The 14,445-nt window shown below is 42.4% G+C and overlaps 2 protein-coding genes across 3 annotated transcripts in view; one reads left to right on the top strand and one right to left on the bottom strand.

The window, feature by feature from the left end:
• Positions 1–5,044: 5,044 nt before the first annotated feature.
• Positions 5,045–13,584, bottom strand: LOC106580099 (ankyrin repeat domain-containing protein 13A). Of its 2 annotated transcripts, XM_045702977.1 has the most exons (16): positions 12,918–13,584; positions 11,694–11,810; positions 11,284–11,419; positions 10,630–10,754; positions 10,473–10,518; positions 10,238–10,381; positions 9,909–10,098; positions 9,728–9,794; positions 9,477–9,558; positions 9,156–9,217; positions 8,810–8,940; positions 8,218–8,375; positions 7,753–7,902; positions 7,354–7,523; positions 7,015–7,079; positions 5,045–6,899 (listed from the first exon to the last, which is right to left on the bottom strand). In XM_045702977.1, the coding sequence occupies exons 1-16, from the start codon at positions 13,014–13,016 to the stop codon at positions 6,695–6,697; spliced, it is 1,947 nt and encodes a 648-aa protein (XP_045558933.1). In that variant the 5' UTR covers positions 13,017–13,584; the 3' UTR covers positions 5,045–6,694. The 2 variants fall into 2 exon arrangements, with proteins under 2 accessions (XP_045558933.1, XP_014016239.1); XM_014160764.2 differs by lacking the exon at positions 11,694–11,810 and having other exon boundaries at positions 5,046–6,899; positions 12,918–13,582.
• LOC106580097 (ARF GTPase-activating protein GIT2) overlaps positions 11,914–14,445 on the top strand; it is a 35,980-nt gene continuing 33,448 nt past the window's right edge. The window contains exon 1 of the mRNA XM_045702973.1: positions 11,914–12,120. The gene's annotated coding sequence lies outside the window, so the exon portion shown is untranslated. The remainder of the gene's footprint in view (positions 12,121–14,445) is intronic.

Genomic DNA, 14,445 nt, shown 5'->3' with positions numbered 1-14,445 from the left:
GGACCAAACAACATTGGTGGACAGGTACTTAAGTCATGTGCAGAACAACTCTGCACATGACTTGAGCTGCAGAAGGTGCCTAAAAATCTGGAAGCATGCTACTGTTGTTCCTGTGGCAAAAAGCAAATTCCCCAAGGTGATAAATGACTTTAGTGGCACTGACATCCTTGGTGATTAAATCATTTTGAGAAGTTAATCAAGAAGGATGTACTGCGTCAGGTTGAGTTTTCCCTGGACTCCCTGTAGTTTGCTTACAGGGCCAAGCGAGGGATGGAGGACGTCACTCTAACCCTACTCAACTTCCTCTACAAGCACCTGGAGAGCCGAAACCCACCACTCATCAGTCTACTACAGGATGGAGAGTCTGGGCATGGGCCTGTGGTAGATGACTGTGTCATGGTGTGAGAACTGCTTCCTCCAACTGAATGTCTCCAAAACTAAAGGTATGGCCATTGACTCTTGAAGGCAGCCACTGAACCCCACACCCACTATGGTCATGGGACATGATTTTGAGCTGGTCAGTACCTACAAGTACCTGGGAACAGTGCTGGACAAGTTGATGTTTGAGGAGAACACAGATGCCATCTGTAAAAAAAATATATATAAAAAATTGAAAGATTAACTCTTAACGTCAGCAAGACAATGATGACACTGTTTTACAGGAGTTTTATTGAATCCGTATTGATGTTCTCGATGGTGGCCTGGTTTGGACAATCTTAATGTTTGCAACAGAAATAGGTTGTACAGGGTGGTTAAGGTGGCCAGCGAGGTCATCGGGATGCAACAGGCACAGTTCAGTGATGTTCAGAAAGCGAATGGTGAGGAGAACTAACGGTATCAGACTGTCCTGGTCACCACCTCCTTGACCATTTTGCACTTCTCCCTTCAGGTCATGATAGACTTCTCAAACTCAATAGCAACATATACAATAACTCTTTTATCCTACAGGCCATTCACTTTCTGAATCTGCCCATGAAATGTCTATCTATTGCTGCATCTTTGCACAATGATTACTCCTTTTTTATCCATCTCATTGTTTCATGTGTGTATATCGATGGTCGTCACGGTTTAAAAAAAAAAGGGTTTTTTGAACCCCGACTGCACAACCAATTTCCCAATTGGGAGAATAATGATAACTTGGAGCAGTAGAGAAGCATATTAGAGATGGGCCATCTGGTGGCTTGAGAGTTAAAGAATTAATGCATGTGAAAAAGAACCCCAAACACCAAGCTGTGACAGAGCATTAAGGTATCTTACAAAATGGGACCGCTTCTCATTGATCATCATTGTTAGTTAGACAAGTTAGCACGCATACCTTAAATCAGGTAACAGTTGGCTAGAAAATACACTTACCGTAAATTCCAGACTATAAGCCGCAACTTTTTTCCCAGGCTTTGAACCTCGCGGCTTAAACAATGACGCGGCTAATATATGGATTCTTCCCGCTTTCAAATTTTGCTTTCTCCAAAAAAACACATTCTGTGACGTGCTCAGTTTTTTGGCGGCATGAAGCTTTCATTAGACCAATGAAATTGCCGAACAGGTTAAGGTCAAAGAACTTTTTTGTTTACCGTTTAGATTAAATCGAGCGCTCTCAAACTTCCATCATCCTGATTATGGTAGTCATTTTGTCACCCTCATCATGGCAAAGACACGGAGAAATGCATATGATGCAGCTGTCAAGTTGAAGGCGATTGATCTGGCTGTTGGAAAAGGAAATAGAGCTGCTGCACGGGAGCTTGGTCTTAATGAGTCGATGATAAGACGTTGGAAACAGCAGCGTGAGGAATTGACTCAGTGCAAAAAGACGACTAAAGCTTACTGCTAATTTTATTACAAGCCGTGTTTCGTTAAAGCCTATTTATTTTTGTTACAAGCCGTGTTTCGTTAAAGCCTGTGTAAAGTTCATTTGTTTCAATGTACCGGTAGGCACCTGCGGCTTATAGACATGTGCGGCTTATTTATGTTCAAAATAATATATATATTTTTTTTAATTCAGTGGGTGCGGCTTATATTCAGTTGCGCTTAATAGTCCGGAAATTACGGTAAATGGATAATTGAAAAAAGGACTTCTCATAGCTGCCAAAAAGGTAAACAAGGTAAATTGTGCAGTTTTCCACAGTACTTATTCACCATTTGGAAGCTACATCAGTGTGTAATCACCTTGTTAGTGTTCAAATGCCTATATATTTTGTGGTTTCCTGTTTTTCCTTTTTAAAAAGTGTTACAGGAGACATTGAAGTGAGACTGGTTGCATGGTGCTTAAAACATGTATGGCACCATGACGTAGCTGTTGCTTTCAAAGAGATTCACAATTGGTATTCACTCACATGCTGTCAAGATTAGAAAAGATCAATAACACAAGGTGACAGCATTACTACAAGCATCTAAAATGAAAACCTACCTCAAACCAGATCCCTCGACTAAAATGTCAAATTGTAATAAAATCAATAATGAATAGAAATAGTTGAAGACACCAAAACCATTTCCCTGTTGCTCATTTTGTGTCTAATTTTTTTTTTTTTTTTAATGTGACATTTGGAAAGATGACAGGTATCTGATTATGAATAATCGCTCTCAGTTCATGGAGAGGGCTAATAGAATTTGAGATTCCATTTTCAGAGTTGATTCCTCTTACACAATATGGTGCCCGTGTATATCCACCATAATATTCTCATAGCATCCAATTGGATTACGGTAAACAGTTCAGATGCTCTAATTGGTCAGTGTGGTACGCACAGAGCAGATGTCAGGATTTGAATGAAGGCGGTGACTATATTTAGCCTAACAAAACATACCATCCATTCATAGATCTATGTGATAATCTAACCATATATGCCAATGATTATTGATGAAACAATGCAAAGGGCATTGGTGTGACCAATTCATCCAGTGCTGTAAAAATGGTAAAATCTGAAATATACAGCAATTCAGGGGTCATTCAACGGTCAATGATCAGGACAGATTTGTGTCTGAAAAACAAATTAAGGATTGTGTTATGATCAGAAAAAGGAATGGGTTTGCGCCATCTGCTGTTATTCTTAGAAAGAAGCAGGCTAGGAAACAGCTACTTGTAAAAGAATAAGCCATAGTTCACCCAAATTGAAATAAAGTGCATTTATTTAAGAAAGAAAACAATTTGAAACCAACATCACAGTTAACAAATGCTTTCTTGAATTCTTAAAAAAAAAAGCTTACCTGCCAGCAAATAAAGCAGTAAAATGACTGTTCCCCAGAAATCTAATCAAAGTGAACTCTGGTACTTTAGAGAATGTTCTGTTTTGGCAACTTGACCATTAGCCGTTTTGAGCTCTAGCCCCCAGAAAACAGACGAAAAGACGCATCAGTAACATGTCCAAAGTGCTGTTGGTTATCAGTGTAATTAACTACATTGGTTAATTCATTATATCCAGCAACACCACTGGACGGGAAACATTTTTTTAAGCCCCTTGATCACAACTTTAAAGATGAGACATTTCAAATGTTCTCTGCCGTCTTTAGTAGGTCTGGCCTGGGTAACAGTAGAACACTGATCCTCCCAACCAAATCATGTCTGTGGCCCAAGCCCAAATGGAATATACACCCTACTACGCACTTGTGGAGATATAATTGGCAATACGATTTTTTTATTTTCTTATTCCCCTAGCCCATCAGAGGGCAAGTTAAATGCATTACCATATCGCGTACACCTATCAAATCTTCTCAGGTCTGCACAAGAGCATACAGTGCCTTCAGAAAGTATTCAGACCCCTTGACTTTTCCCACATTTTGTTACGTTACAGCCTTATTCTAAAATGGATTAAATACAACAAAAAACTCAGCAATCTACACACAATACCCCATCATGACAAAGCAAAAACAGATTTTTTGAAATTAGAAATACCTTATTTACATAAAAGTATTCAGACCCTTTGGTATGAGACTCAAGCATCCTGTTTCCATTGATCATCCTTGAGATATTTCTACAACTTGATTGAAGTCCACCTGTGGTAAATTCAATTGATTGGACATGATTTGGAAAGGCACACACGTCTATATAAGGTCCCACAGTTGACAGTGCATGTCAGAGCAAAAACCAAACCATGAGGTCAAAGAATTTGTCCGCAGAGCTCCAAGACAGGATTGTGTCGAGGCACAGATCTGGGAAGGGAACCAAAAAAATGTCTGCAGCATTGAAGGTCCCCAAGAACACAGTGGCCTCCATCATTCTTCAATGGAAGAAGTTTGGAACCACCAAGATTAGTCACTCTGACAGAGCTCTAGAGTTCCTCTGTGGAGATGGGATAACCTTCCAGAAGGACAACCATCTCTGCAGCACTCCACAAATCAGGCCGTTATGGTAGAGTGGCCAGACGGAAGCCACTCCTCAGTAAAAGGGACACGACAGCCCGCTTGGAGTTTGCTAAATGGCACCTAAAGACTCTCAGACCATGAGAAACAAGATTCTCTGGTCTGATGAAACCAAGATTGAACTCTTTGGCCTGAATGCCAAGCGTCACGTCTGGAGGAAACGTGGCACCATCCCTATGCTGAAGCATTGTGGTGACAGCATCATGCTGTGGGGATGTTTTTCAGCGGCAGGGACTGGGAGACTAGTCAGGATCAAGGGAAAGATGAACGAAACAAAGTACAGAGAAATCCTTGATGAAAACCTGCGCCAGAGCGCTCAGGACCTCAGACTGGGGGCGAAGGTTCACCTTCCAACAGGACAACAACCCTAAGCACACAGCCAAGACAACACAGGAGTGGCTTCGGGGCAAGTCTCTGAATGTCATTGAGTGGCCCAGCCAGAGCCCGATTGAACATCTCTGGAGAGTCCTGACAATAGCTGTGCAACAATGCTCCCCATCCAACCTGACAAATCTTGAGAGGATCTGCAGAGAAGAATAGGAGAAACTTCCCAAATACAGGTGTGCCAAGCTTGTAGCGTCATACCCAAGAAGACACGAGGCTGTAATCGCTGCCAAAAGGTGCTTCAACGAAGTACTGAGTAAAGGGTCTGAATACTTTATTCATAAATAACTGTTTTTACTTTGTCATTATGTGTTCAAATCAAATTTATTTATATAGCCCTTCTTACATCAGCTGATATCTCAAAGTGCTGTACGGAAACCCAGCCTAAAACCCCAAACAGCAAGCAATGCAGGTGTAGAAGCACCTGCATTGTGTTATTGTGTGTAGATTGATGAGGGGAAAATAACAATTTAATCAATTTTAGAATAAGGCTGTAACTAAAAATGTAGAAAAAGTTAAGGGGTATGAATACTTTCTGAAGGCACTGTAGGTAACCTCCATTTGGGATTGGGAACGTTAGAGGGGATCGCTCCCTTCAGTACAAAATGATGATGCTACATGGAGCAGATCTCACACGTCACTCAGTTCACAGGTCTCTGTAGTTTCAAGATTAAAAAAGACAGCCCTAACAGGAGTCCTTAGAACCCTGTTGAGTTTGAAGTCTAATGGACAGATTCTTTGACATTTAAGAAAGGAAAAAGTGTTAGACAATGGATAGCCTACGATAATCAATGTTTCGACCTTGTTTTGTTTGCGAGCACCACTGAACCGTGTGTATGCTCCTTTGTCATCCACAGGTAGGCACAGCGGCTTCTGCTATTGCTTTGTTGAGGTTCTGATGCTTGATGGTGCCCAGTGACCATGGCCAACAAGATCAACCCCTCTTACATAACAAGCCCTTATCCCAATTGAATAAAACCTGGTATCTGGGGCAAGTCAAAACCTGTTTGAATGATCATGTAGTTCACTTTCATTTTAACATTGCGTCAATGACGACACGAATCCAAAACATGAATTCTTGCAGCACAAGAAGAAAAAGGGTTGGAAGCACCAGCAAGTCATATTGTTTGATGATATTCTGTTCAAAGTAGAAAAAAAATCCATATTGATGACCAGAAAACCATGTTCGATGTGTCCACAATAAACTAACATACTGCACTTTCACTAGTTTCAGATGGACTGTAGAACAATGGAACCCTGAGATATTCAATCTTTCGAATGGCTGTGTGACTGGAATGCCATTTCCAGGGTCATCTTAATAAAAAAATAAAACATGTTAAAACTTTTTGCAACAGGAAACTGAAAATGTGCAGGTAGCCCCTCCCGGTTTCATTCTGCTCCCTTCCATTTGGTGCCTAATGAACATGACCCAGGGCTCTAAAACAACAAACATCCAGAGCCACAACTAAAGCAGCTACCAGTCACAAGTTTAACCCCATCTTCGCAACACCCAACAAACACAATCACTTGTTGGAACCCTTACACTCCAATGGAAATCCTTCCCAAAATAATATCAAAGAATACCTGGATACCTCTTCGGGAGAGCGGAGTGGCTTTGGCTCTGTTTTAAAAGGACGGGAGGAATCAAGGATTTGACAGCTTCTACACTTTTAAGACAGAGCCTAAGTGTTATATAGAAATACAAATATAGCAATATATCTGTTTTTTGTTGCTTTTTTAACCAAAAATAGGTATTAAAGTATTAAATACAGATGGTTTTGTTTGACATATGTTACATGGATGTTTTTCCGGGGTCAGGGCAGATTGTAGTGAAGGAGGAAGGTGGGAGGGGGCGGATTGGGGGAGTGGTGGTGGCTGCTTCTTGATCAACGAAAAGTTAATGCAGTTATGGCAAGGCATGGCCTTAATTATAATTTTTTCCCCTCCTATTTTCCTTTTTTTACTTCTCTGTGAGCGAGAGCTGCAATATCCTCTCCAGCTCCTCCTCTTCCTCCTTCCTCCTCCTCTCCTCCTCGGCCTGGGCCTGGGCCGACAGCTCCATGGCCATGCGGAGGTCAGTGTCGGGGCTGGAGGCCGAGGTGCCCGAGCTCGCCTGACTCGACGTGGTGTCTCCCAAGTCCACCAGCACCCCCTCTGGGATGCTTCTGGAACAACAGAGGGATATGGATATAGTCTGAATATAATGTATGTGCTAACTGGAAGTCACTTTGGACAAAAGTGAAAAGTGTAGATAATGATATGCATGAATACTTGATGTACCCGTCACTCTGGCTACTGAGTATGGGGTCTGTGAGGTCACCATTGGCATCCCCCCAGGTCACTTCCTAGAGGACAAAACAAAAAGGTGGAGTTAGCGAGGTGAAACTCTTGGCACGTCACAGATAAAACTTGCATAAATGTAACGGACAGAGTTCCCTATTCCTTATGTCAGACAATATTGTTTCCACGCAATCCATTCTATCTGGAAGTTTTACAACATTGCAGCTTCCTGAACAGACCGACGAACACTAAGGCGGATGGCCGTGTGCGCAAGAGGACCAGATAGGGAGTGAAACAGATGAGTAGGAGGGGTGTGTGTGTGTGTGTGGCATCTAGGACCTGTCCCAGGGCTCCACCACCGGACTCCAGCAGACTCTGGTGGATGGCATACTGCAGTAGCTCCTCGTCATGATTTGACACTGGCGTGTGGCGGCTGCCACCCACTCCTCGGTGGCGGTAGTGTGAGGGCACCTCGAACACCGACGGGCACACCTGGAATAGAGGGGGAACTGGGTGGAGGGAACAGTCATACAGAATGATGTTACTGGGTGGCTGTTAATATTGACATTTCGACCAAAAGCGATATGGATAGAAACATTAATATTGGTTGTTCATCTGTTAGATGCAACTGAAGAAATACATTTGAAAAATGACTAAATGTGCGATTTGTTTTGTTCAGACCCCACGGGGACGAATGTTTAGACACCCTGGTCAGCGGCATGGGCGTGCTCTGCCTACCTGAAGCTTCGTCGCAGCCTCCCTCCTCCCTCACCTGCTCCACCTCGGGTGTGGCAGCGGAGGGGGGTGTCTCCAAGGGTTCGCCCGTACTGCATTTGTTGACACTGCCAAATGAAATGCGGGCGTTGAGCACATGGAATAGGGGAATCTCTGTGTGAGAGGAAACAAAGACGGGTCACTCCACGGATCCCATTATCTATAAGCAAACACCTCTATGGTGGGCTTTTCATTGCGATACCTTATATGTGTATGTATAAAGCGTCTCAGAGTAGGAGTGCTGATTTGGGGTCCGTTTTGCCTTTTAGTTCACAAGGAATAAGGTTATATGGAGAGGGTGGACTGATCCTTGATCAGCAGACCTCCTCTGAGACGCTTGATACAGTTGTGCTTGAATGAGCTGATTGGCACAAGCATTTTGTGGAAACATTCTCATTTCGTCACGCTGTTCCAGAGGTGTGATTGTACCTATTTTTACAGGGAACCCTGGAGGGAACTTGAGGGTGACAAAATCCCGCAGCCGGGCGAAGTGGGTGCTGGTCCGGGCCATGAGATCGATGATGGGGGTGACCTGCTCCACCAGGGAGAGGGGGTGTTCCTCGCTCATCCACAATGTACCCTTGAACCTGAACACATCAGGGTGGTATTCATTATTGTACACCGTAGCAAAACAGTTTGCAACGGAAAATGAAAATAAGAATTTCTTATTGGACAAGTTACGGTAGTCCCTCCTGTTTCAGTCCCGATTTCTTCTGTTTGGTGCCTAATGAATATGAACCAGAAAACACTCTCATCGTGTTTGAGGGATCAGTTTGAGGAAGCGCAGAATCGCTAATCTTGATCCCATCATGAGTAGTGATTTGTAGATATGGCGATTTGTAGATTATGCACACTGCAAAGTAGTCCCATCTCAATACAACCACCCTTATGCTAAAACCTTAACACCAACACCTTCATATGAACTGAGAGGGAACCCGTTATAAAAACAAGACTTCTGATGACATGAATTCTGATCAGAAAGCCTCACTCTCTCTTGGGTTTTGCAGCATAATTTTCTTACTTCTGGGTTCGGATGGTAAGTTCAATGGGCCGGCCAATGTCTCGGTCTTCAAGGTCAAACGCAGGGTCAAAGTACTCCTCTGGTGTGATGGCGGTGGGGTTGTTGGCTGTCGCGTACTCCAGCGTGAGGTCCTATCCACAATATGACCAGAGTAGAGCATTCTTATTGAAGCCATTATAAACCAAGTTCACCGTTCTTATTGATGTCAATATGAACCAAGACGAAGCATTCTTAATGAAGACGTTATAAACCAAATAGGCAAGTAAGATTCTGTCTATGTAGGTAATAAAAAAATTGGATGGGATAATCCGCAATAACCTCAAATTCAGGTCTGCTGATCTCTTACCCCTTGAGCACTTATCTGCTGCTCCACTGTGCCCAGAAGAGACTCCAGAACATTCCTCTCACCTAGAAGCCAAAAAGAGAGACAATCCACACAAAGTGTTATTGTGTCTGACAGAGCGCTGGTCTCCAACAAGTCCCCTTCTAAACCGAGACGGGTCTCTCTGGGTTATTACACTGCAACTCTGCTTATTAAACACTGAGATAAGGACCATGTCTCTTAGGCCAGAAGTAGTGCACTACGTAGGGAACGGGGTGCCATTTCAGATACAGACTAACTGTTATGTCTCTCTACCACCTCCTTGAGGGATCATAGTGTGTATACTTTTTATTCTAGCCTTCTCCTCATCGGTGAGATGCTCTGTCCTCGTCCGGATCACCACGTTTACATTGTTCACAGTGAAAACCTGCAATGAAAAGAAAGACAACTCGTGCAGTATACCCGCATACTATAGTTAATCTACTGTAGATCTTGTCAAATTAAAGAAAGGGACTTGCATAAGGTCAGCAAACCTAGACAAGCAACAAAATAATTCAATATCAACAACACAAGAATGCTTTAATAAATGCACAAACCTTAGCCTCAAAACCATTGACAACTTCCGTTTTGTCACTCCTCCAACCCCAAATCCCAGATTTATTTCTGTGAAAAACAATTTCATGTCACTATAAATCCCGATACAAGTTTACACATCCTTCAACAGACACATTATACTACACAATAGACAAACAAGATAAAGTACGGTTTGGGTCTTGCCTCTCAAAAGCAATGTCCCTGGTGTCCAGAAAGGTATTGACAATGGGCGTGGTCAGCCGCTTGGCCACTTCCTGTTCTGCAGGTTGCATGGAGTCCAGCGTTACGTCTTCTATCTCCCTGGAGATGTCAAAGCGTTCCGTGTCCACCACCTGTTCGTCATGGTTCACCTCCATCAACTCTGTGCAGGCATCTGCCAATGGGCACAAACACACACTATGAAACATACGCCAACAGAGCAAAAGACGAGATAAAAGATGAGGTCTGCTAAAACAGAGGTCAGGAGGACACACGTTGTGTGTAAGCCTCACTTAGGGGAAAAAGGGACTCACCATCTCCCCTGAAAATGTAGCTCCGACGACCTCTGATCCAGGTCATGTTCTCGAAGCCTAGCAGAGTGGCGTCCACACGCAGGCTGGCCCCACTCTTCCAGATCCGACACACGTCACTGGGACAAACCCGGGAAACGAGAGGGACTGGGAAAGGATGGGAAAGCAATGTAAACAACAACGTTGCAAACATCCACACATGGCCAATTGTAAAGGGGGATTTTCAAGTAGAACTTACTCCAACTTGTGAATTCCCATTTCATTTCCATGTAGAAATCTGGGGACTGGGGGGGATTGAAAAGAGGCTTGAGTTTGCAGTTCTTAGTTTTTTGTGATGAGTGAAAAACATTTCAGAGAGGGGAGCAAACAGAGAGAGAGAGAGAGAGAGAGAACACCTCACGGATCTTGCTCAGAAGCTCAGGCACTCCTCCCAGAGCTGTGGAGGCTTTGAGGTAGTCTCGCCGCTGGAGCACTAGCTGCACCATCTCTGGGTCGCCGGTGCTGACTGCCTCCTGCAGCACTACACACAAACACATGCTTATGACAAGATATTTTTAACATATAACATACTTCTGTGATAACAATTCTTCCTTTTCTATACATTTGTTACGGCCAGCATCAACTAGTAAGCTGTGTGTGTAGTAACAAGAGGTATTGTGTGAAGCAGTGGAAAGAAATAGTGTCCCACTACGACTGGAATAGACACCTACTGATTCAAGCGTACATAGTGTGTGAAACTGTTACGGAAACCCCCAAGGTCAATTTGTGGAAGTGACTTTTATCACACAATTTAACAACCAACAAATAGTCCAATACCAAGGCATGTCAGATGAAGCCATAGCCATATAAATAGTTTGCCAAAGTCATGGTATTAATTAACATTTACATATACGTTTTATTTTATTAATTCCATAAATAAAAAAAGACAATATCCAGACGTAAATGTATTATTAGAAATATCATGAATTTGGCATACTATTTATAGGGCTAATGAAGGCAAAGCACAGAGGTCTGAATTGCAGTATGTAATGGAGGATAGCCTGCCTAACCTGTCCAATTCTTGGCATTCTCTTTGGTAACTTCAGCGCCATGTCTCAGAAGCACTCTCGCGGACTCCAGGTGGCCCAGCGACACAGCCAGGTGGAGCGGTGTCCTTCCCCTGGGATCCACAGCCTCGACGTCGTTCTGAGAGAAACAAACAAGCATTGCAATGCCTTCAAAAACAAATAGCCTAGCTACCTAAAGAGAAACTCTCGAGATCGACATAATACACACTGGAAGATATAGCTACACTGAGGAGATTCGATCATCTGGCCAGGGTTACCCAGGTGGGAGGAGTTTGCACCGGGTAAAAAGTGATTGAATTAGATTTCCCCATGGATATTCACTCTGAAAGAAATCTGCTTACAAACGAGTCCCATCAAGCCAGAATGTTGAATAAAATAATATTTACACTTACTTTACCGGTTGTACATGCTGTTGGTCCTTTTGAGTTGGAGAGGGTATACACAGGAAAGTGTTGTTTACCCAACTTTTTGCAGCACCGGTAGGTACTGCCGCTTGTATTTTCAATCTCCTGACGCATTGCACAATATGTAAACAATAGCCAAATGTTACCAAACGTATCATCTGAAGCACGTTTCCTCAATCTGGAAGTGTTAGTAAAATTTGCCAGCTGATTGTGCAGGACAACATGTGGTTCGGTTTGGCTCGGCCATATTGTGCAAGTGTTTGTGCGAATTGTGTCAGTATTGAAAATAAAAACCGGAAATACAAATCAATATACAGACCAGCATACTGAAGGTCTGATTGATAAAGCTTCCCTGTGGATATTTTGTATCAGATTACCTCAGACATGGTGTCAAAATCAGAAGACAACAGGTGAAGTAAGTTGAAATGGAGTTTGTTCAACATTCTAACTTGTAATGGGACTGTTCCAGAATGCTGAGCCTACATGTTAGAGACGAGAGTGTATTTCACTCTCCTATTCTAAAAGAGGCTAAATGCTGCATTGACCGAGCAGCCGAGATTACTATTCATTTGTGAAGGGCGCTTCTCCCTCACCACTTTTGCACTTCACGGGCCATAGACCGGTTCACCGCGGCTCAGGTTAAAATAACTCCCTCATTTCCTGTTAATAACAAATACTCAACTGACCACAAAAACATTTAGAATGGAGTAAAGCAACCATATTTTGGGGTTATGATTAGCTGATAATTATCCACTCCACATCTCAATTCTCAGCTAGGTTATTATAGTAGGAAAATACAGTTTCTAAGCTCTTAAGGCGTTTATATACTTAAAGAATCAGTGGTCAGCCTGTGCCAGATGTCGAACAGTAGGACATAGCCCATGCAAAGTAGCCAGTAGTAACGTAAACAAGGCGGCTAGCTATGCTGTATGAAGTGTGTACTGTAGTTAATATGATCAATAATGCAACAGGGCATTCCGTGAACGGTTAAACTGGCAGAGCATACATAGCCTAGGAATTACGCCAATCAGAGTATATGGTTATCCATGTCAGGCCAAGTAGCTAACGTTAGCTATCAAGGTAGCCAAGTTAGTAACATGCTAGCTAGCTTCAGACATTTTGAAGCAGATAAATCTGTAGTTAGTTAGCTAAAGGCGGCAAAACAGAAAAGTACCTATAGCTAGCTCATTGTCCATATTTTCACATAGCTACCTTTGTTGAGTCGTTTTCCAATTTCCTGTAATCATTTTCCCAGACTAAGGAATGTAGTGGAAACTTCACCCTGAAATCTTCGTTGGCCGCGGATAACATCTTACCCTACTAGTTTAAACTTCTCAATTTATCTAGCCTATATTTACAGCCATGGGCAACCTAAGCTAAACCTTAAAGGTGAAGAAATGTTAATCAATGCACTTCAACAGGATCCATGTCAAATTGTGCTAGCCATAGATAGCCAACTACTACCGAATAAAACTTTTCGAAAAACAAGGAAGTGTCACGTTGAGACTTGTTGTAGGGGTGTTTGAGATAAACTATTTGAGGATAAAGACCAATATAGGGCTATATTTACGAATACATATTATTACATGCATATATTTCTTAAATAATGACACGTTTTTAAGTTCAATATTTGCTATAAAAAAAAAAATCCTCGCGAAAATATATTTTCTTTCAAGCAAGGACGTGACCATGTTACGCTATGGCCGGGGAAGCGAGGCTTTACTAATTTGTGCCAAATACAAATACTTTTTCGTACATATAATTCAAGTATTGTAAATATAGAAAACTACTTCAAGTAGTGCATATTTGCGCAATTAAACTGCAAATCAATGACAACAATTCATGTGATCATGTTTACCACCGACGTCACATCCCTTTAAAGCAACAACAAGCGCTTACGAAGGTCATGGTTAGAAGGGATCCAGCTTTTGTCAAATGGACGTCAAAAGAGTTTTATTTATTTTCTTTTTTATACTGAACAAACATAGAAACGCAACAATTTCAACGATTTTACTGTTACGGTTCATATAAGGAAATCCGTCAATTTAAATAAATAAATTAGGCCCTAATCTATGGATTCCACATGACTGAGCATGGGCGCAGCCATCGGTTGGTCTGTGAGGGCAAAGGCTCACCCACTCGGGAGCCAGGCCTAGCCAATCAGAATGAGTTTTTCCCCACAAAAAAAGGTCTTTACTACGGACAAATACTTTCATCAGCTGTCTGGGTGGCTGGTCTCAGACCATCCAGGAGGTGAAGAAACTAGATGTGTAGGTCCTTGACTGGCGTGGCTACAAGTGGTCTTTGGTTGTAAGGCCGGTTAAATGTACTGCCACATTCTCTAAAACAACGTTGGCTTATGGTAGAGAAATTAACATTAAATTCTCTGGCAACAGCTCGGATGGACATTCCTGAAGTCAGGATGCCAATTGCATGCTCCCTCAACATTGTGTTGTGTGACAAAACTGCACTTTTAAAAAATATATATTTTAGTTTTTTTTACTGTCTCCAACAAAAGGTGCATATGTGTAATGATCATGCTGTAATCAGTTTCTTGATATGCCACACATGTCCAGTGGATGGATTATCTTGGCAAAGGAGAAATTCTCACTAACAGGGATGTAAACACATTCGTGCACATTTCTGAGAAATATGCTTTTTGTGCATATGGAACGTTTCAGGGAACTTTTATTTCAGCTCATGAAACATGTGACAAATACTTTGCATGTTGCGTTTATAT

Source organism: Salmo salar, chromosome ssa20 (genome assembly GCF_905237065.1).
Source record: "Salmo salar chromosome ssa20, Ssal_v3.1, whole genome shotgun sequence".
NCBI lineage: Eukaryota > Metazoa > Chordata > Actinopteri > Salmoniformes > Salmonidae > Salmo > Salmo salar.
The sequence above is the reverse complement of the archived record's forward strand: the minus strand, read 5'-3'. Positions and strand labels throughout refer to the sequence as shown.

Coding starts and splice junctions, on each gene's coding strand:
- LOC106580099 (XM_045702977.1), bottom strand. CDS start 13,016: ATGTTATCCGCGGCCAACGAAGATTTCAGGGTGAAGTTTCCACTACAT. Junction 10,519..10,629: donor TTCTGAGCAAGATCCGTGAG/GTGTTCTCTCTC, acceptor AATCCCCCCCAG/TCCCCAGATTTCTACATGGA. Junction 8,376..8,809: donor CTTACCATCCGAACCCAGAA/GTAAGAAAATTA, acceptor TGATGTGTTCAG/GTTCAAGGGTACATTGTGGA.